Genomic DNA, 23,284 nt, shown 5'->3' with positions numbered 1-23,284 from the left:
TTCCTAGCTGGTAGTCATATGAAGAGAAAATACTGGCAGTTGTTGGTTGATGCTAAATTATTGACAGCTTTTCCCACAGGCTGTTGTTGAACAACTAGATGCACTCGTGGCCAAGCCCAGAGTAATAAGTGCACATCTCCCATGCAAAGCAGGGAGCTGTTTGAAAGGACTGATACCACTTATTACTGGTCCTTGTGCTATACTTGACCTGCAAATTAAAATCAAGGCAAATAGGCTTCCCTTATTTCTATGCCAATTTTTTGTGGTGATGGTGTGTTTTGTTTACTCTAAAAAGTTTTATATTCAACCCCAGCCACTGTGGATGGTTAGTTTTTCAGTGCCAGGATCATGTCTCTCAGTATATTTTATTTTGCTTCCAGAATTTCTTAGGGTTCTGTGCAAGATTTCTTGCTGCAGTGCCACCCAACATACTAATAAAATGTATGTCATTAGGGCCTGTTCTAAAATGTGTCATCTCATAGGCTGTGCAGACGTCACTTTCAAAAAGCACCATGTTCACGTCACCAGGAATGCTCCCATTTCAGAGTTTTACAGGGAAAAGTGATGCTGCAGAAGCAATTTGCCACTTCAGTATTGCTGTTTCATTTATAAAATGGGTAATTACAATACTAATTTTAGTATAAGACATTTTCTGGGGAGTTTATAACTAGCTAGAATTAATGTTCCTTAGCTTTGTCCTACACTATCAACTCCCAGCTGGTCATTAATCCCTAGGCAGTGCCCTGTACATGAAACCTTCGTTCTTAAATCATGATCAGATCACACACTGTGCAAACATTTCATGACTCTCATTTGTGGACACATCCTTCACTTTTAAAATATTACATATTTTTAATGTGCAGAATAGGCTTGGGCTTGGATATTTTTTGTGAATATATTGTGGTTATATTGTTTGTGTATATAAATATATATTTTTAATATTTTCTATATTGCATCTTGAGGCTGAGGAGGGGTAGACAAAACTTTCTTAGCCCTACAGCATAGCATTGGATTTTCTGGGGTGTTTTTGTTTGCTTGTTTGGTTGGTTTTGTTTGTTTTTATTTTTCCCTTGCAGCAGTCTCTAACCATTGGGCAGTTCTTTCAACAATGGTCATAATCACAAAACATAAAGGCCAAACATGCTACTGCAGTGTGGACGAAGCATTGTTAAAATTTTAGTTATCCAAGCATTCTCTAAGGTTGCTTTAATTCTTCCGTTCTTATAGAATTTAACAACTATTGCCATTATGTAGGCGCAATTGTGGTTTTTAAATTCTTCCTATGTTTTAGGGGGAAACTGAGTCAAATTACAGTAATTTCTGCAGGGATTAATCCTCAAGCCTAGATATTACTATAGTTCTGAATACAGCTAGTATTTTGTTGCTACCTGCAGAGGGAGGGCACAGGTTTTCAGTGAGAATTTATACTTTGCTAGGGTAGAAAAACATCAAGAAATTCACAGCTAAACTGGCTAGAATAAGCTTTTGAGACAGTCCTGAGTGTCTGATACTGCACAAGAATGTAGAATTTAGTAGTCACCAAAAAAATTACTTCTATGTAAGTAATTGAGAAGATCAAAATCATGGCCTTCAGAAGGTTTACGCTCCAAAACCAACAATTTTTATAGAATTACAATCTTCTCTTTCATAATCTCTGTAGAATAGACAAAAAATAGCTTAGCTGTGAACCCATTCATAAGGGGCAGGTTTTATCCCTTCTGGAAAGTAGCTATCTACAGTTTAGTTTAAGCTAGTCCTACAAGCTTCTCTTATGGCTGGTGAAAAAGTACATAAATACTTGGTGGGGCATTATGTTTTCCTGATAGGCGTTTAAAACAGTGAAGGTAAGCTGCTGTCTAGTGATGTCTGTATTGACTACTGGTAGCCTAGACAGCTTGTTTAAATGAGCTGCCTTACTTTTCTGTGACCAAAGACAGGCAGATTGTGTTTCACCCTAAATGTAAATAGGTAGCTATAAAGACTAACTTTACAGAAAGAGGCTTCAGTTTCTTCAAGTATTGCTGACCTCAAACATTTGAAAAACGGGTCCCCAACATTATGAACTTTTAAAAATGAATAGTCTGTTCATTTTTTATTTTTAGACTTCATGTTTCTGAGGTTGAGGGAGGGATTTGAGGAGGCTAGAGTATGGACTGTAGATGCATTGCCTTTTCTTAAAGTCTGAAGACCAAGGTTTTCTCCCAAGAGAGAAGGGACTGGAGGTGCAGGAAGGGCCAGGAGCTGATAAGGAAAACACGAAGGAGCAGGAGCCATGATGGAGTGATGAGGGCTGGAGAGCTGGGGCTTCCCCAGTGTTGAAGCAAGGCGAAGCCAGTTCCACAGCTGCCTTGTAAGGCTGCTGGATAATGACAGAGGGGCTTTTGTTGTTCCTGTTGGTTTTAAATAGAGTTTTAAAACCTACTTAAAATGCTGTGAAACCTGGAGCTGAATAAACAAGAGAAATCCAACATGGAGTAGGAGAGGAAATGGTGGGGAATATAAAATAATGTAAGCATTTATCTAGCTGAAGGCCAGGCCTTTAAACAAATAACCACTTTACTCCAATTATAAAATCACTGAAAATATTTAGCATCAAAACCTCTTCAGCTTTGGAAGACGGTCTCCCACAGGAAGTGCTCATTGCCTAAATTTAGATCAAAGCTGGAACTATTTAGTACAAGACTAGAACACAGATTCTTGTGCTAAATTCTTCCATCCTCCTGTGTCCTTTTCCCTGCCCCCCTTCTTCCTCCCATATGTAAAAATTAGCTGTGTGCTTGTGTTACCTATTTTGCAGGTTTATTTAAGACTTCTTCTCCCTGAGGAATGTTGTATTTTTAAGTAATTAGTCACTTGAATGTTCAGTTTCTCTGGAAACTGCTGTGGAACGGCACTGGGATGGCCTCTGCAAGGGCCGTTCGGGGGCAGAAGAGCCTTTACGTTTTCTCCTTTTACTTTTGGTGTGACTTTCTGAACAGGAAATGCTTTGAAGTGCACCACCGACCTAAAAATAGCAGCCTTCTAGGTAGCGTGTTTAAACATACACTTCTGCAGAGACCAGCAACTGACAGGAAGCCTTTCTCAAATGGCAGAGAATATTTCCAGTGCCTCTGCACCTTTTTCCCTTCCTCGGCATGGTGATGGTTATTGAGCTCTATCAGGCTGATTGTTATTCCAGTTCAGACCGCTGTGGAGGAGAGAGGACGAGAGAGAGACCTGCCGGGGAGGCACTGGCAGGAGCAGGACTGCTGCTATCTTTGTCCCTTACCTTAGCAGTGACAATAACTGGATCTCTTTCATCTACTCCATCACAGACTTAGGAAACACTTGAGAAACCTGGTTTATCTGAGGCTGCTGTTCTTTGTCAGATCTGTTGGGACTGGCTAACAGCTCAGAGGGTAGGAAAGTGAAAGCACTGGGGAGCATCACAGAAATACCATGTACTGGACAGTGTCGTGTGTTGCCTTACAAAAGAAACATTCTGTTTTGCTGTATTTTTTTTTGTGCTGCAAAACTCATTTGTAAAATTGAGTGTGCATTTACGTTCATATTTCAGATAAAGAAACCAAGATGTAGAAACTTGACATGACTTACTCTCCGAGAAAGCACTTGGCATAGCATGAAATTAAATTCTTATCTCAAAATGTATTTGCTGCTCATTTAGCCAGCAGACGATATAGACAACCTGTTTGTCTGACAGGAACTTTGTAACACTTCTGTCTCCACTGGTGCTATTCCAGAAATCTTCATAAGCACGTACCTTTTTCTCCCCAGATTCAGAAATGGTTCTGGTGTTCTTCACACTTCTTGTCTACACTGCAGTCCTCTTGTTTTATATGGAAACTAGTATCTTCCCGATACTGAAATATTTTCTTTACACACATCCTTATCATCCAAAAAGCTATTTCTTAATGTCCAGAATCCATTGGATTAATGATGGACATGTGTTTCTTCTTGAAATTATATCAAAACCCTAGAATGGGGCTTTCATTTTCTGAATAGCTTCTAATTAGAGATCTAGAAAACAATTTCCATAAGTTAGATTATAAGTAGTAGATTATCCTTATAATAAAACAGGATATCTAGCCAAATGTGTGTTTACTGCAGTCGGGGACTATATTGATTACACTTCTGACTTAGATTTCCCTCTTTTTAATCCTTTAATTTGTGGCCAGTTTGGAGCAGAGATTAGGTTTTTGTTTATCTTTTTATTTTGTTTATCTTTCATGGCCAAATGTTTTGCCCGTGCTGAGGAGGTAGCTAATGAGCTAATTTGAAACTATATTTGCCTTATATAATCCCCAGTTTGTGTCCCCACCAAAAGTCATCCTGTTGTAAGGAAAAAGTCCAAGGTGCCTCTGTCATGTGTGGTTGTAAGGGAAGTGTATATGTGTGTGAAGTTTGGAATAAAGCCTCAGTGCAAGTCGTGGGCATTGCCCATGGTGGAAAAGAGTTCTCCAGAGGGTGCAGGGTTTAGGACACATCCAGGCCTAAATCCACGGGAAGATCCCCCCAGTGGAATCTAGGCATGGCAACGTTTGGAAGCCAAACTTCATGCTTAGGTGTAACTGTACGTCAGTAGTGCTGAAAGAATTTTATTAATATTTGATTCCACCTCCTCTCTATGATGGTGATAAGCACTTCAAAAGTCGGTAATTTTTCAAATAGAAAAATATTTCCAAGCAGAACTTGTCTAATGTATTCTACGACTTAGTTTCTCAGTTCTACTGAGATTGTAATAATTGTGTGGCTTAGAGTTAGTTAGCACAAGAACTTTTTTGTGCTCCTTTGCACTTTATCAGAAATATATATATATATATTAATTCACGACAAATAATAGTTTTAGAGGGAGTTTAGGGTGTGCCTTTTATTTACATAAAGTTCAATTTAGGCCATTAGCAAAATAAATACAGTATATAAATAAAAGAAAAATCCCATCAAACTAACCAAGTACAGATTTTAACACTAGTTTCTGCAGATATGGTGCCATCTGAGGGTGGGTCTGGAAAGTCTTAGGCTAACATCATAGCTAAAACTAACTTGGAGCTTTTGCAACTGTTGAGAACCCTCATCTCATCAAAAAAATAAGAAATAATACTCTATATTGATTGCGTTAAAGTTAAAATTAAAAAAAAAAAAAGTTGTCTTTTTATTGTTAAAATTGTTAAAATACATCTGTTTTATTTGGCCTTTCTTTGGCACTTCCTGAGAGGAATTAAAAGCATCTTGGGGATTGCAGTTTTCTGACACATTTGGATCAATATGTTCTTCTCTGTTTGTTTGGTTTTTATTTTTTTAATGTCTGATGTTTAAAGAAATAAAAGCAGTAGCCAGAATATTTAAAAAAAAAAAAAAAAAAAAAAAAAGACACAAAGTCCCGCACATAACAAAAGGAAAAAACCCTGCAATGTATAAAAACTTCCCTCGCTGTTTTCTAAAATATGTTTAATGAAGGCCATATGTCTTAATTCCCCCAAAGAGTATTGAATCATCCTTTTATAATTCATGATACTCTACATCAGTCTCCTCTACTGGCTCTTGCAGGCTTCTTTTACCAGCTCTCCCAGTGCTCAAAATGCAGCTTCTGTAAACATCTCTCAACTGTCTCTTGGAGTGCCTTTTTGAATCTGCTTATCACCTGTCTGCTTAATGATTTAGGCTTCTTCTAATGACATTCAATTTCTCCTGGCTCGACCTTTTCTGTTGGTGTGCTGTGTCAACCAAACTGCTTGTGCAAGCCTGGAAGGTAGCAAGGCATCAGAGGGATTTGTCAAGAGCAGGCAATGTCAGACCCATTTATTTTCCATCTGCAACAGGGTAACAGGCTTTTTGGCTGAAGCAGTATATGCTGTGTGTCTTGATTTTAGCAAAGCTTTTTGGCACTGTTACACGTGGTGTTCTCGTAAGCAGATCAGAGATGCATGGTCAAGATGAAACTACTGTGAGTGGGTAGGAAGCTGCCTGGAAATCCTTACACACAAAGTAGTTATTTAAGGATTCATTGTCATAATGGAGGTACTGCAGAAGTTTGTGCAGTGTCTGGAGATATTCAGTATTTTTGTTAACCTAAATGACCTGATGCAAGAATACCTGATGCACTTAGTAAGGCTGCAGGTGATACTCGCATGTCTGCAAATACTTTGGAGGACAACTTTATTTTGAGGAATTCAACTTGATTTGCAACTAGGAGATATGTTGGAAAATTATTAGGAGAATATTCAGGATGAACAAATGCGATAATGATAAATGAGAATCAGTAATGTCATGTGATGAAAAAAAATCACAGGCTTTTCTGCAACATTCCATCAAATGTGTAAACTTTCCGCTTTACTCAGCAGTTGCAAGGCTTCGTCTGGAAGTATTGTTCTGGACACTGCACTGCAACAAGAGTGTGGACGAACTGAAGGCAGGCTACAGGAGCATCGCGAATGATAAGAGGTCTTGAAAATATGCTATACGATGAAGAAAATTTGAAAAGCTGAAATTACTTAATTTTAGCCTGAAACCCCAAAACACAAGTACAAAGCAGCTTTCAAATACAGAAAAGATTAGAAGAAGAAAGGGGAACACAATTTGTTCTCCAGATTCCAAATACGACAGGAAGGAAAGGACTAAATTCCAGTGGGGGATGTTTTGTGTTGACACTGAGGGAAAAAAAAAAAAAAAACTTGAACAGTAGGGATGGCAGAGTGCTGAAAGAAATTCCCTTGGGAAGCTGTGGATTTTCTGTCACTGCCTGTCTTTAGCAAGAGGTTATATCAACTTCTGTTGGAAATGGCAGACACTGGTTTTCTGCCTTGAGGCTTTACATTTCTTCCAGTCCTCTTGGTTCTGTGATTTCCTACCACTTTGCCACTAACACCAGCCTCCAAATCACCCACGTGCTGTTTTTTAACGGAGTAAACTCTTCCCTCTCTGCACTATATAGCTTGATCTATAGGTGTACGAGGTCATGTGGAAGGAGTAAAGTGTAATACCATGTTTATTTGCAGCAAATCATCCCAAAAAGGTATGTAGAGATGTAACCTAGGGACATCTTAGCTATGTCTGCAGATTATCAGTGGCAGCAGCAGTTTAATACAGCACTAGCACACTGTGTCTTAACTAGACTGAGTGCCTTGGTAGATAGTTTGAAGGTATTTCATCTCAGGTATTTCTATATTGCCTGGTGACTGCAATGCAAGCATGCTGTGAATAAGTGATCATGTTCATGATGTGGTGGTGGGACAAAAAAGAACAGGAAGAATGGTATCACAGCGTGTGCATGTTTGTATTGTTGTTTCTCTGGTACCCATCTGTTGAGTCTGTCTGCTCGCTCACTGCTTCTCTTCTATGTTTGTAGTTTGTTTTTTTTTTTTTAAAGGTACTGATTTGAGGTTGATTTTTGTTATAAATACTGTCAAAAAATGTTTCCTTTAAAACTTAGTGGTAACTGAGGCAGTACTGCTTATTTGTATCTATTACACAAAAAAGTTGGTAATGCCTTGCCTATTTAGTTTTAGAATTGGAGAGTATACGCTTGTAATAATTTCCAACTCTGAGTGAGCAAAAGATTTTAATTCTCAGTGTTTATAGACAAATAAGGCAAAAACATTACCGGTGAAAATCAACATTTTTAAGAAATATATGCGGGTCAATATTTGTGTTAGTATAGGATGAATTTAATCTTTTTGCCATCTTCATTTCATGTTAAATTTCTGTTGAGGGGTACATAACTAGATTTCTCTTTTTTCTTGCTGTAGACAGGTTACTTTCACAGATTTGAAAAGTTGTGATCAAAATAAGTTCTTAAATCTACTAACTAGTTGACAGTTGTTAATTTACACAGCATCATTGAAACGTGCATTTCTTGCCAGTTAACTTCTATACAGTTCTTCATTGTTATGGTTTTTAATGTAACAAAGAAAATACATGAGGGGAATTGTCTTAGCCATGAAGTAACTTTTTCATCATATGCTTTTAATCAAGTCATAAAGAGACTAGAAATACGACTGTGCTGAAAGAAATATTTGCTTTACCTACATAAATCCCCATCTTCATCACTGTGGGATTTCTTTCACTGCCAAATTACATGTACTGCCTGCACTGATCATGACAAGAAGCCTCCTGGTTCCCTTTGGCGTGAGGTACGTATCATGTGGCTCTTTGTATGTACCCATGCCAAGGTCTTGAAGGGGTGCCAGTAATGCCTGCAATGCCAGGGCTCTCCAAGAGCAAGCTAGATGAGCCCAGGGAAGGCTGCACTGTCCCTTTTTGACAACTTTGTGAGCTTTGCACTGGGCTTCTTGGAGGGAACGTCTGAAGCCAGTGCAGGTGCAACAGGGCATGAGCAGGACACCGACAGCAGGCAAGCAGCAACGTGTGCCATGTTTTCTTTGCTTGCAGCCAGGCAGTGAGCTGGATAACTTGGAGGAGATTCTGGATGACCTACAGAACAGCCAGTTACCGCAGCTTTTCCCAGATAGCCGCCCAGGCGCGCCAGCAGGCTCGGTCGACAAGCAAGCCATCATCAATGACCTCATGCAGCTCACCAGTGACGGCAGCCCCGGAGCGGCTGTGGCCACCCAGAAACCAGCAATGAGGATTTCACAGAGCAGTGAGTCCGGCTTGCGCGCGTGTAGGAAAAGCTTGTGAAGTCCCAAAGCGGGGGCTGTGGTGTCTGTTCCTCCCCTGTCAAGGCAGGCGAGGAACCAAGGCAGTTTCTCAGCCTTTCCTTAGTCTTGTGTGATGACCTAGCGCCATCTGCGGTCGTCTCATTTTGAAACACGTTTGGAGATTACATCTAATTCACACGGTGCGCTGCAAATTGGTGCCCTTTTGAGGAGATATAAGGAAAGATTTCAAAATAAATTAAATGTTTCTGTCAGAACGGAATTCCCCTTCCACAGTTATGGGATGCTGCTATTGCAGTGTTCTTGGCATCATGAGCATTTGCATTTTGTGTTGACGTAGATTGCTCTTTTTCAGCAGATCTTTCAGTAAAAGGGATAAGTGAGGCTTTCCAAAGGATGAAAGAAAATATTCTTCTAAAACCACAGGATAAATAGAAAGAAATATGATTAAGATGAATGCATAAATCTAATTTGAAATTGTGGCTTTTAATTGAGTCACTTCCAGCTGACCGTGTTCCTTAACTTTATCAATTAACTTGAAAACAGGGATTGAAATGTTAGTATGCCACCATAAAATAGTGGCAAGCAAGCAAAGTAAGAGTGTTATCAGCTATGAATGTTGAAGAAAATAGCATACAAGGTCACTGCTTCATTGTTTTTTCCCCTGTAGGCTAGGATAGCAGCATCTGTTCACTTCCTTAAATGTGTAGTGCTGGTGTGATTTTTTTTGTTGGCTTTTTGTTTTTAATAAAAGTGTTTAGAGCACATTTTTAATAAGAATTTATTATATGAAAGTATTTTTGATTATATGATACAGTATATGATTATATAATATAGTATATGATTATATGAAAATATTTTTTCTTTAAAGAATAACACCAGTTCACTTGAAACGAACTCAAATTATTTCTTAGAAATGTTTAAGTAGATATTAATGTTTAAATTTACATTAAAGCCATTTCACAACCTTAAATTATTATTTGTTGAAACTGAATGCAAGTATAGGAGTACTAACAGCAGCAGCACATAAGTCATCTGAAATCTTTAGTATATTCTTTCTGAAGCAAGGTCTGTTGGTTCTTTTTGGCTTTCCAGAGTTAAGCCTTTCCTTTAGCTGATAAGTGTTCAATGCCAGGTTAGTTGGGACTTGGAGCAACCTTGTCCAGTGAAAGAGGTGCCCCTGTCCATGGCAGAGGGATTGGAACCAGGTGATCTTTAGAGGTCATTTCCAACCAAAGCCATTCTGTGATATTCCTTTCTCTTATCCACATCCTTTTTAAATGGGATGTAAACTGCTCATTTCCTAAAGTTTCTTCGAGGAAAATGTTAACATCTTCATTGCTAGACAATGAATTTTTGATGACTCGGTCTGTCATTTATTTATTTATATTTCTCTATATATATTTAGGTATTTTGTAGTAAGATTTATGACCAATGATGGTCTTTTTTCATGTTGTATCAGGCTTTATTACCACAATGTAAAAGAACTGTTTTGCCATCTTACTTTTGTCAGAGGGTTTGCTGGGCTAAATCTTTAAATTTTGATGAGTCATTTAGATGATGCATAGTACCAAAACATTTAATGTGCAGTACTGTCAAACAGGATATTGGTTTTAATTGTAAATTAATGTAATTGTGTAAACACAGTATTATTGACTCTATATCTGTGTATAACATAGCACAAAGGAACTTTTTCACATCTTTGGCTTTAAATGTGCTTTCAAAGCTACTGACAATACAGTAACAGTATGACAATAAATGAGAACATCTTGGTGGGTAGCAGCAGTTTTAAAAAGGAGGCATCTTGTTTCCCTTGTAAATTAAAATCCTTAAATTTTTCCCCTAGCTTCCATAGTCTTGTGTCTGTGCCTAATTCCCCTAGGAATTTTCTGCCTTGTCTTCAGTAGAAGAGCGTACACAAAACAGGTGCATAGAAATAGTGAGTGGCTTTTTGTATGCTCACAGAAAAGCGATGTAGAATGAATGTCAAATCATATACAATTTCATTCTTTTTTTTTTTTCTTCCCAAAGAAATAACTACCTTTCATTTTGTAAAGGTTTTTTTGTAAAGGTTTTACATTAAAATACTTTAAATGCTTCAACCCATTAATTTTTATTTTTTTTAATTGTTGAAAGCTAGATTCTTTTTTTTTTGGTTTGCTAGATTCTTAGATTTTGATGCCTGGGGGACAGAGACCTTCCTTCAGTCCTATCCTGACCAACAGTAGAGCACAGTCATGTCTCATCATCCGTGTTGTTATTTTGTGCTGCACTTCCAGCTTTCCTTTTTGTAGTGTCCATGATTGCTTTCAAAGCTGTCCCTATAACAATAAGTTACTCATCTATGTGATTTTTCAAACTACAGGGGAAAACTGTTCTGAAATTATCAATAGTGATAAACTTTGGATAAATCCAAACTTTAGTGTGCCCCTAAACTTGGGAAAGTCATTTTTGTCTCCTAAGTAAGTTTTGCTTGCTTGTCTAAACAGACAGTGAAGACAAAATTTTGATCTCATGGTTAGGAGTTAGGTGTATGTGATGTAATTTATTCCTTCTACATACATACAAGCAAATTCACCTAACAGAAAATTTATATATGTAGAGAGAATTCCTATAATCTGGTTTCACAGAATAAGAAAAAAAAAAAAAAAAAAAAAAAACAGAGACCTTTGTAAAAAGATGTTTCCATACTTATAAACAAGATAGATAAAGCTTGTCTAAGTTCTCAAATTCAGAAGTATCACTATTGCTTTGATCTAAAATAAGAAAGAAATTCTTTGAATCCTTTCTAATGTGGTGAACTTAAAAATGCAGAAGTCATCTTGCTGTTCAGTCAGAAACTCTCCTAGTGGAAGCTATCATAAATTATTGCAAATAACAATTTTACAAAAATGTGTATATATGTATTTTTTTATATAAATGGAAATGGAGTCATATAGGCACATGGTCAGTGTTCAGCTGACATTTGAGAACTGCTTGTGAATGTCGGAGACAGTTTCATGCATTTGAACATTTTCCAAAGACCAGCTGAAACAGATGTTTGCCAATCAAGTTCTGAAGTTCATTTTTCTAAGACAATCTTCAGTTTTCTTTACAGAAACTGATTTTAAGAACACAGAACATCTCAACGGAAGAAAATAGTTATATAAAGATGACAGTAATCATCAAGCACAGTTCTGTTTACCAGAACATTATGGTGTTATAGATCTAAATCTGGACCATTTATTCTTTGTTGCCGAATCATGAAAGTATTTATTTTCATTAATAACAAAAATATATTTAAAAAAAATAGGAATGAGATGTAGAAACAGTGCTACAAGATCCAATATAGTCTCAATCTGTGTTTAATTTTGGTAACTTCTTCAAGGACACAGCTTATGCTAGATAACTTTCAAGACTGAGATAATTCCTTACAATCTGCCTCAGGATGACATCTGTACACAGTTACAGTTCTACTAGGTATGAGATTAACTGGCAGTAGTATGCACATCACACAGTGGTATGTTTTCCTGAAGTGTCTCTTCTGTAAGTTAAATTGCATCATTTAAGTTTTTAAAAACATATCTAATAGCTGTTTCAGTGTCAGAAAGTTCCATTTTGAAAGTTACATGAAAATGTCAAGAAGGGATGTTTCTCAGACTGATATAGAATGGAGCATTAAATAAATAGCTCAACCCAAGAGCTTAAAGTGTGTTTGGGTTCCTTTTTTTTTTTTTTTTTTTAACGAGTGAAGTTTCCATTCTTGTAACTTTGCTTTTTGTTTGCTCCTCCTGTCTAGCTTTTAATAACCCACGAGCAGGGCAACTGGGCAGGTTATTACCAAACCAGAATTTACCACTTGACATCACACTGCAGAACCCAACAGGTGCAGGAGCTTTTCCACCCATAAGGACGAGTAGCCCATATTCAGTAATACCTCAGCCGGGACTGATGGGCCGGAATGAAGGGATGATAGGAAGTCAAGGAACTTTAGGAAACAGTAGCGCAGGTAAGAAGTCTTTCTGTTTGTTTTAATGTGCTTGATTAACAGACTACATCACAAATAACTTAATGTTGGGGTTATTAACAAGTACAGAACATATGTGTACAAACAGTTTGGAAAAAAAATGTGTAGTGTGCTGTTACTTATTGGCATATCTACTTTGAACTTTCTACATGTTTTTAGGCATGCTCTTTTTGCACTACTTCTCACTTCCCTTAATATTTCTAGACACACACATTGTATTGGCAGTTAGAGTCTGTTCACATCAATGTTCAAGATTCAGCTGAGGCTTAGGTAAAAATCAAATCTTTCTGCCTCAATAAAGTAAATAAATGAAGCATTCCACTTCTTTGTGCAGGTCCTTTCAAAAACAAAATTGTGGACACTACTGTTGCCCTTATGATGTGTATCTGACCCTGCTGTTGCCCTCAGTTATCCTTTACTTAGTAGCCTTAATTCTCATTTTAACGTAAAGAAAATCTAATGCTTTCATCATTTGCTGAAACAAACTTTTCAGGAACCGTCAGATCTTGTAATGGTATTGCCCCTTGTCCTGGATTGTGTCTGGTCTGCAGTGCATTGATTTCTTCATGTTGTCTTAATACTGTATGAAGATACTGGTACATAGTCCAAGACTGTTCAAGTATGAAACAACTGCTAAGAAAGCTGAATAAATGGGTATATTAAGTCCTTTCAGCTAGCTACTCACTCCCAAAATTTTACATTTAGTTTGCATCAGTTTAAAAAAAAAAAAAAAAAAAAAAAAAGATGCAGTGACAGACTCTGAAATATCTTATTTGAGTCGTTTAGAGGTCAACTTGCAGTCTTTCAAGTGCCCTATTACTTTCATCTTCTGTATACATATTTGAGGATGTTATTCATCTTATGTATACAAGTTAGCAAGTATTATCTGTGTTCCTGCCATTTGCTCTAGCACACCACATATTTCAGCTGATAGAATATGTACACAAACAGAACAAACCTGAGGATGTAATATTGAAGCAAATTTTGCACAGCAGATGAAGCAGTTACTCTCTTCAGAGGGTTTTTCTCCTTGGTTGTATATTGAATAATTGAACTAATGAATAATAATTATTTAGCTGGCTTTTAACATTCATTTAAGGATGTTGCAAAATGCAACTAGAATGAGCAGTAATCCAATCTGAAAATCACGTTTTATCTGCTCTCTAGACTGTATAAAATCAAAATGTATAAATGGTATGAATATATGTCTGCGGGTGTGTGCATTGTTTTATGTTTTTTTACATGTGTGTTTGTTTGTTGTTTGTTTCTTTTAATACTGTCAGAGTGTAGTGTTGTGTATATTCCAAATGTAAATAAACTGTATCAGTTGTTTACAGTAGATGTAGGAGGACTTCCCCTAAAATAACGGTAATGAACTTCAGCATCTATCGGAAAGTTCCTGTGAGTAATTTCCCTGCACTGTATATTGGTTCAAGATTATCTTGGGTAAGCCTTGAAGCCAAGAAGGCTCTAGGCTATGAATGAAAGGACTTACAAAAAGATGTTTGCAGAATGAGAATTTAAATTTAATCCTTCTAGCTTGTAAGCATGTGTAGTGATAACATGTTGGTACTCAAGTCTTCATTCTCACTTAGCACTTGGAAAGTAAAGCACTGACATACACATCAGCAAACGTGATTCATTTCCTGAGGAAGGAAGTTAGGGCTATCCACACACCCTCAGCACCTGTTGCAGACTACACGTGGGAACACTTACTCTCAACAATGTTTCAGAAATGATAAAAGGATCTTCCTCATGCAAAATATATAATAATCTCCACTCCCTTGACTAAGCAGTGTAAGGCATCTTTCTGTAGCCTTGCACATCTGGACAAACAGTTGTGATACAATATGCTTTGAGTGAAACTGCTGCATTTTCATCTCTAAAAATTCAGCTCATCAGCCCACTGCAATGCTAAAGAAGCTCTAAGTTCCCGCACCTGAATCTGTCTGGCTTTTGTGCAGGAATGATCAGCGGCAGTGCCCCACGACCTGCCATGACATCTGGAGACTGGGGAAGCCAGGCTTCTGCTGTGAGGGTAACTTGTGCACCCACCGCTAGTGCCATGAACAGGCCGGTGCAAGCAGGCATGATCCGCAACCCCACAGCTAGCATCCCCTTGAGACCCAGCAACCAGCCTGGCCCAAGGCAGATGCTTCCATCTCAGGTCATGAATATGGGTAAGTCTGCACGTATGTGGAGTTTGTGGAGTTGGGACTTTTTGTATGCACTGCATTGTCAAAGATAAAAGCAGGAGAAAAAACAAATCACTTCAATTCACTTCAGTTATAGATTTGATGAGAACTCTATTCCACAGTGAAAGCTTCCTGTGGGACTAGGAAGGAAGGTGTGTGAAATGTTAATTTTAATGCATGTGTTGATAGGAACAGTTCCTGATACACTTGAACTCCATAGTGGTATGGATTTCCTAAGAAAGAGGATATGAAGTTGCTCTTGCTCATTAAAGACTGTGGATTTTTTAAAGAGGAAATGTTGTGAATATTGTCGTTGTACTTGACCAGCTCCAAAGCAAGTACATTCCTGTTATGATACTGACCCTATCTACTGCCTTTATTTAATGCTTTTCTTACTTTTTTTTTTGCATCTGTGATGTCATGTTCGCTGCTTTATGGTTTTGAATCCTTTCACAGTTCTTACATTACTTGTTCTAATTTTAAAACTGATATTTAACCCCCAAAAAATCACAGTGCTTTTAAGTGTAATGTTACTCAACTCTTAATGTTTTGATGGTTTTATTGTAACATAGATAATTCAACTGAAAGGATTAACATGAAAGCAGAAAAAAATATGCAGTTATTTTTCCTTGATTAGGGCCATCTGAATTGGAGATGAACATAGGAGGACCTCAGTACAGCCAACAACAGGCCCCTCCAAATCAGACTGCACCATGGCCAGACAGCATCTTGCCTATAGACCAGGCAACTTTTGGTGGTCAGAACAGGTAAGTCCTAGTGATGCATCAAAACTTGGAGAGATATTATAGGCTTGTATATATACCTCATGGAAGTAAAGTCCTGTGTAAATATTCACCAAATGCATATCAATTTAACACTTGTAGTATTTTATGCTCATGAGATGTGTATGTGTTCTTGTAACACTTACAAATGCTCTTCTTGCTGTGTAATGTGTTGGAGGAATTGAAGGTTATGTGTAACTGTGAATGCTGCCAGTGCTGCAGATAGTTTCATCAATTTCACTTCTCATACATGAATATGGGCATGATTCTGTCTGGTTTGTGTGGTGTTCTTGTTAGTGCATAGTGCTGTTAAGTACATAGAAAGTATTTAAAACTCAGTGTGGAAAAATGCCAGAGCCTTTGTATTTACTAGCTGTCTTTTCCTGCCTTAGGTTAGTGTTTTTAGTAGTGCAGGACTTCAGCAACACCTCTCTTATTTGGGGTTTTTTAATTGACCTAAATTCTGTAAAAGGTGAGGGAAGAAAAATGAAGTGAAATGGAGGCTGTCTCTTCCACGAGGTTAATTCTTTCTCAGGTAACCAGAACCACCACTGTTTAATCACAGTTTATTTTAGCCAACATGTGAAATGCTAACTTTGTTTATTATTACGCCTTTTAAATAATGTCACACCTATGAGAAGCAGTGCATGCTTGTCTAAAAAGACACATATGTCTTCAAAAAGTTTGCAGCTTAAATCAGATAAATACGTGTCTTCAAAAAGTTTGCAGCTTAAATTAGATAAATACGTACTGTATATGTGATACAAAATGGACAGACAAATAAAGAAGAAATGTTGAGATGTTTTGAATTTGTGAGTTGGAATATCTTTTCCAGTAGCAGATAGGAGTGTTGAAAAGGAAGTGAGGAGGAAGCAGACAGAAGAAGTTTGTTTGAAGGAAGTTTAACCTTCTGACTACGTTATCTTAATTTTCTTTCCAAGAGGATGTTCTAAAATATTATAAATTAGTTTAACTATTTAACTATTAACTATTTAACTATAAATAAATTTAACTATGTGGCATATTCTCTGTTACTTTTCTATTTTTTTCCAGTTTTTCAAAATGTTTTTTGCTAATTTTCTCTCTGGTAGGGTGTCCATATGCCAAAAGCACTGTTGACATAACTTACTCACTTTTATAATGATACTCTAAGATAAAATACAGGACCACATATTGTGATCAGCAAGTGTGGCAGTTTTACCCTGCTGGGCTGCTGAGCTCCACAACCGCTCTCTCACTCCCCCTCCTCAAAGGCAAAGAGGGAGAAAATAAAATGTAAAAGGCTCAAGGGTTGTGATAAGGACATGGAGATCACTCAACAATTACTGTGACAAGCAAAACAGATTCAGCATAGGAAGATTAATAAAATTTATGACCTATTACTAACAACAAGCTAGAGCAGTGATAAACAAACAACAACAACAAAAAACTACCAACACTTTCCACCCATCCACCCCCCAACCACCTCCTTCCCCCAAGCATTGATTGTACGTGGGCTGCCCACAGGCAGCAGTTCTCCAAGAACTGCTCCCACACAGTTCCGTATCATGGGGTCCATCCCCCAGGAGCAAACTGCTCCAGCACGGGTCCCCCACAGGTGGGTGGCAGCTCCCCCCAGACCTTCTGCTTCTGTGTGGGCTCTTCTCTCTGGTCCTGTCCTGCTCCTTTCCGTGGGCTGCAGGGGGACAGCCTGCTCCACCAGAGGCCTCTCCACAGGCCACAGGGGAATGTCTGCTGCATGCCTGGAGCACCTCCTGCCCTCCTGCTGCACTGTCTGCAGGTCTGGTTCTCACTCCTCACTCCCAGCTCCTGTTGCACAGCATTTTTCCCCCCCCTTCCTTCAATCTGCTCTCCCAGAGGCCCAACCAGCATCACTCCCTGGCTCAGCTCTGGCCAGCAGTAGGTCCCTTTTTTTAGCTAACTGAAGCTGGCTCTGGTCTGACATGGGTCAGCTGCTGGGCTCTGCGCATAGAGGCCACCCCTGTAGTCCACCTGCTACCAAAACCTTGCCACATAAACCCAGTGCAACAAGCCAGGCAGGTAATTCTCCAGTTTTGTTGTTTCTGCATTTCTCACAGTTTCCTTAGAGGTGGTGGAAAGAAAAAAATCCCATTGCACTGCATCTGATAACCCCCAAGTAGAGGTGATGAATTGTTTGGTGCTTCTTATTGGATTAATGCCTGGTATCTAATTGTTTCCTTGAGTGTTATATAATGTAACTTGTTACAAAGTCAAAACGTGAGTTAAAATTTGTTTAGACAAAAATTAAACATTATCATTCCAGTATGTAAAAGAAATTGAAAAGAAAGAAAAGAAAGTAATTGTCATTAGCTAACTCTGTCCTAACTGAAACCAGGACATGTACAGAACTTGACAAATGCTTTAAACATTTTTTTTTTTATATCTATTCATGCCCATTTACAATTTTGGGAAGTTGTTGTTCTTGGCTTCTGTTTGTTTGTCATTTGATTTTGTTTTGTATTGCTAGCCCCATTAATTGTCTGTGTTCCCAGATCATATTTATAAGTCATCTTTAAAGTTTCTAAGCAATTTGACTGAAGAATTGTTTTTGCTCTTCCACCTTGCTGATTTATAATACTGTTTGTGAGAGTTGTAGAAACTTTTCTATATAGGAGACAGGTTAACAGTTTTGCAGTGTCTTGAAGGAACATTGTATATACACATATTTTACTGTCTGGGATCTAGTTAAAAATAATATAATTTTATTAGTTTTCTTGTTTACTGTCTTTTGGTTTTTTTTTAGGTGTATAACCTAATGATGCATCTCTTCCCTTCTGCTAAGCTTTGGCATAGAGATTTTACTTCCATGGCAACCATATATCTCATTATGGAAACTAACTACACGAACGTGTTTTTTTGTTTTTCCAAACAGGCATATAAAAAGGATTCACATATAGAGCTTTTTCCTCCTTCCATGTGTGACAGCCTTTGTTTTCCCTGAGTAATTATCTGGAAAGGAATTCTACCATGATGTGCACATAGTAGCTGCCCTTGCTTGCAGAATGCTTTGCTCTATATTTTCTCTTGTAGTCTTGTAGTATTGTATGTGAAGTAGGGCTTGTGTGTGAACTGTGCAAAACAAAACGATGTTGTTTGGCTGTTGATAAGGTGTCACTTCAGTTTTAGTTTATTTCTCAGAAAGTTTTGTCCTTCGGGTTTGGCATAAACCTTTATTCTGCCTGTGCAAGTAAGCATGGTTTGCATACAAATTCAAGGGTGAGGTACGCAGGATTACTAGGGCAGCACACTCGGCCTGGCAGTATCCAAATTCTTGCTGATGCTTTTCTGAGGCATATAACCAAGTACATAAACTGGTACCCAAGTGTACAATTCCATCAGATGTGCTGAGTTGATAAAGTGTTTTGCTGAAAACCAAAAGGGGAACGTCCTTTTCTTCCTGCTCTTTCATGCTTCTGGATAGCTCTTCCAGATGTTCAGCCTGTGTTAGCTCAGGCAGTCCTTGGACCCCAATATGACCCTTTAAGCTTTCTTAGCTTACTAGACAACCAGTTAAGAGTATCTATGGAAATGAATGCCATCTCTACTTTTGACATTATACTAAGTCTAACAGTTACAAGTCAAAGGTACAGTTAGCTTTAAAAAAAAATGTTTAATCTTCCGTGTTCAATGAATATATTCTACATGTATACTGACTTCCATGCTGATATGCTCCTCTCTGTAATATGAAATCAGTACTCAGGCATGTCTTCAGTATATTTGCTTGCTTGTCAGATACACAGTGCTTGAAGGGTCTTGACAGGCATTAATCATGCTATTTAACTATTTCTTTGGGAAGCAAACTTTCATCCAAAATAGGTTTCTAAACAAAATTGACAGCTATTAAAGTAATTTCTGTCTCCACTTGTTAGTTCAATTTGACTACTAATCCTCTGATATTATTTCTTGCTTTCCAACAGCTGTTTACCATCGCTGTATTCATGTTTTCACAGGCAACCATTTGGCAGCTCACCAGATGATCTCTTGTGTAATCATCCTTCATCAGAGTCACCAACTGATGAGGGTGCTCTCCTGGATCAGCTTTATATGGCACTAAGGAATTTTGATGGTTTAGAAGAAATCGACAGAGCTCTAGGAATACCAGAACTGGTTAGCCAGGTATAGTGGACATTACGTTGTATATATTAGGTGTTGTGGTTAAAGGACATATTGTCAAAGTGGAGGTTATGTGGACAGTGGAGGGAATGCATGTTGAAGAAGAGAATTATAATACACTTCTTACAAGCTAAGATGGAGTTATATATTTTAGTGGGAGTCATTCTAACAGCTCGATGTCACCTGAAAATCTTGCTTCAGCCCCAGCTTTATACTTCCTTCCCTGCCACCCTCGTCTAGCTCTGCTTCTTCTGACCTTTGCTGAGCCAGTTTGCTTTATACAACTAAACTGACCAAACCTGAAAAATGAACAGGCTTCTCCTTATCTGGTGATCAGAGGAACAGCTTTGTGTGGGAGAAAGGTAAGATCTTGGCCAGAAATAAGGCATAGGAAAGAAGAAAAAAAGAATATGTAGACCTAGGAACAGAGGAGCAAGATTTTGTACAAGACCTTTGTTTTATGGTGGCAGCAAGCTTTCAAATGAGTAAAACTGTAATTTCACCCACAGTTCATTGTCTTCGTTGACTAATGTGAGATAAAGAATGAATTTCATTCCAAGCACTCAAAACTATATATATATATATATTAAATAGGAACATGTTTTCTATATTTAGCAGCATTAATTTGTTTGATTTTTTTTCTACCACCATTCTTTTTTATTAGCTTTCCTTTGGTTCTGGTCCATTTCGGTCCTTTATGGTGCAAAAATGTATTTAAAAAAATAAAAAAGGTTTTGGAGAAAAGCTAGTGCTTGATGTTTCTGACATCAGAATTGTATTTCCAAAACGGCTGTATGCACCTATATGATGATTTAATATTCTCAGACAAGCCTAGAATACTCATTTCATTTCCTGGCACTCATCAGCATCCTGGGGATAACTTCTGAACTAGCTCTGCATTTTAGATACTACTTTTATCTCTTCACATCCATGCACCATCTGTAACTATGAAATAGGACCAATGAAATACTGGACATATGAAAACTATCCCCAAGACTATTTGGTACAACACAAAGCTCAGTGAAGTGTTATTATGGAGATACAATTTATTGGTGAACTTCAATTTTGCAGAGTGAAACTTCTGTGCACTATTATATAGCTTTTGGAACACCATCCCCCAATGAATAATGCTTTATTTCACACCTAGTGTTAAATATATTTCTACCTAATTAATATCTCAGTGGGAACATTTAGAGGGTTTTGCAAATAAGAGAACTGTCACATTTTAGAACATGTTCTAAAAATACCCATCAAACATTTTACAGGAGCTTAAATTCTTTCTTTCATGAGGGCACTAAAATTTAGATTAAATTGATTTCCAAGATCAGTGTGGAATAAGCTATAAAGTTATTCTGGCTAGAGCAAATATTAGGAGGCATCTAGAATAGAGTTTAGAATTTTGTTAGCTTTTTTATGCTAGCAATAATCAGTTTGTGCAAAAGTGCCCTGAAAGAACTAGGCACTTTATTCACATTAGCTTCTGTGATGGTTTTAGGCATCTTTATTTCAAGTCATTATTTTGTTTAAAGAAACTGATAAAAATTTACTTTCATATCCTGATTCAATTCTAATGTCTTTGAATTTGTCTCTGATTCAATGGCAAAAATATCCTGGCAAAACTTTCTTTATAGATTTTATTACAGAATTTTTCATTTCAGGTTTGTATTCATTAACAGAATGATAAAAAGGCTATGTTAACAACATGACAAAGAATGTGGATCTGGGAAGGGAAGGGGAATTTGTCTTCATGAATGTTTTATTACTCCAAAATATTTTTTTTTTTTTTAAGAATACAGAAATGTAATAATATAAAGAAAAAATAATAGAGAAAATTTACATAATTTGCTATGTAAAATGTTCATATTCTGAAACAATGTTTTTGTAGGGTGGCAGTAGTCTCATATAATCCTATGAAACATCATGTCCCACCAACCACTCGTATTGTTCCTGTATTTCTGCAGAGCCAGGCTGTCGATCCAGAGACTTTCCCTGGCCAGGAGTCAAGCATCCTGATGGAGCAGAAGGCTCCGGTATTCTCCCAGCAGTACGCAGCTCAGGCTCAGATGGCACAGGGCAGCTACGCACCCATGCAGGACCCCAGCTTCCACCCCATGGGGCAGCGCCCCAGCTATGCTGCCCTGCGCATGCAGCCCCGTCCCGGCCTCCGTCCTGCCAGCATCGTCCAGAGCCAGCCCAACCAGCTGCGGCTCCAGCTGCAGCACAGGCTCCAGGCACAGCAGGTACATCGCCACCCCAGCATGGCTAAATGTGTTTGAGGGCACCTTGCTCAGGCCACACATCAGCTTGCTCAGAATAGTCCAAGTGTGTACTCCTTCATTAGAGTCTAATTCTACTTTTAAACTAAAAACACTAGCCATAATGAAGTTTGATGAGGCAATACCTTTCACATTATCTTTTTTTGATCTTTTTTGCCACTTTTCTTTACTCTGTCTATAATATTGTACAAGATCGTGCCCGGTATTTAAGCCTGTCTGACACTATTTCTTTGAGCAAGGCTACAGTGAAGCCTTTTGTTGCATAGGTCTTTCTCTGTTTATTATATCTTGACTCTTCCAGTAATCTACATTCATTATCTATTGCATCCTATATTGGTAAGATATTACATATGTTCTTTCTTTTTATCATTCTCTCTCTTTTTTTTTTTTGCCTTGATCTACTTTTGAAGATCATTTTTCTTGTTTCATTTTTAAATATATAGGTTTGTAGTGTTATAAAAAGATACTATTGCTTTTACTGGAAGAAAAAAAATCATCGGTGCTCTTCAATTTTTAAATTCTACCTCCTAAGGGTGCATGAACAAGCAATTCCAAAATGTCATAAGTTAAGCAGGTGGGGCAAAAAGTCAGCTTGACTGAGCAGGGGTCTTTTAGAGCTTAGGTGGAAAAACAAAGTGTGGAATTTGCTGCTCCACCTGGATGCATATAAGTCTATGGGGCCCAATGAAATTCATCCCAGGGTACAAAGAGAGCTAGCTGATGTCATCATGAGACCTCTCTCAATTATTTTTCAATGGTATTGAGAATCCAGAGGTACCCCAGTTGACTGGAAGCTGGCAAATGTTCCAATTTTCCGGAAGGGCAAGAAAGAAGACTCTGGTAATTATAGGCCTGACAGTCTCACTTCAGTGCCTGGTAAACTTATGGAGAAAAATATTCTAGGAATTATAGAAAAATACCTGAAGGACAATGCAGTCACTGGTCATAGCCAACATGGGTTTATGTGAGGGGAAGTCCTTCTTAATTTTCATTTATGATAAGGTCACCCATTTAGTTGACCAAGGGAAGCCAGTTGATGTAATCTTTTTGGATTTCAGTAAAGCTTTCAGTACTGTTTCTCACAGTATCCTTCAGGACAAAATGTCCAACATATACCTAGATGAAAACATAATACAATGGGTGAACAATTGGCCGATAGGTCAGACTCAAAGTCTTACTATAAAGGAGATTACATCAGGCTGGTGAGTGAGAGAGCTTCCAAAAAAAGGCTATAAAAGTAGTGAAGGCTTTAGAGGGAAAGATGTGTGAGGAGCAGCTG

The 23,284-nt window shown here is 37.9% G+C and overlaps 1 protein-coding gene across 6 annotated transcripts in view; it reads left to right on the top strand.

The window, feature by feature from the left end:
• Positions 1–23,284, top strand: part of NCOA2 (nuclear receptor coactivator 2) — a 197,485-nt gene that overhangs the window by 154,668 nt on the left and 19,533 nt on the right. For all 6 annotated transcript variants that reach the window (XM_082753629.1, XM_082753633.1, XM_082753631.1 and 3 more), the window contains 6 exons: positions 8,386–8,596; positions 12,391–12,600; positions 14,583–14,798; positions 15,451–15,580; positions 19,567–19,732; positions 21,691–21,969. In XM_082753629.1, coding sequence (XP_082609755.1) covers positions 8,386–8,596; positions 12,391–12,600; positions 14,583–14,798; positions 15,451–15,580; positions 19,567–19,732; positions 21,691–21,969 — 1,212 coding nt within the window. The remainder of the gene's footprint in view (positions 1–8,385; positions 8,597–12,390; positions 12,601–14,582; positions 14,799–15,450; positions 15,581–19,566; positions 19,733–21,690; positions 21,970–23,284) is intronic.

The sequence above is a fragment of the Aythya marila genome (genome assembly GCF_965140915.1).
Source record: "Aythya marila genome assembly, chromosome: 2".
NCBI lineage: Eukaryota > Metazoa > Chordata > Aves > Anseriformes > Anatidae > Aythya > Aythya marila.
The sequence above is the reverse complement of the archived record's forward strand: the minus strand, read 5'-3'. Positions and strand labels throughout refer to the sequence as shown.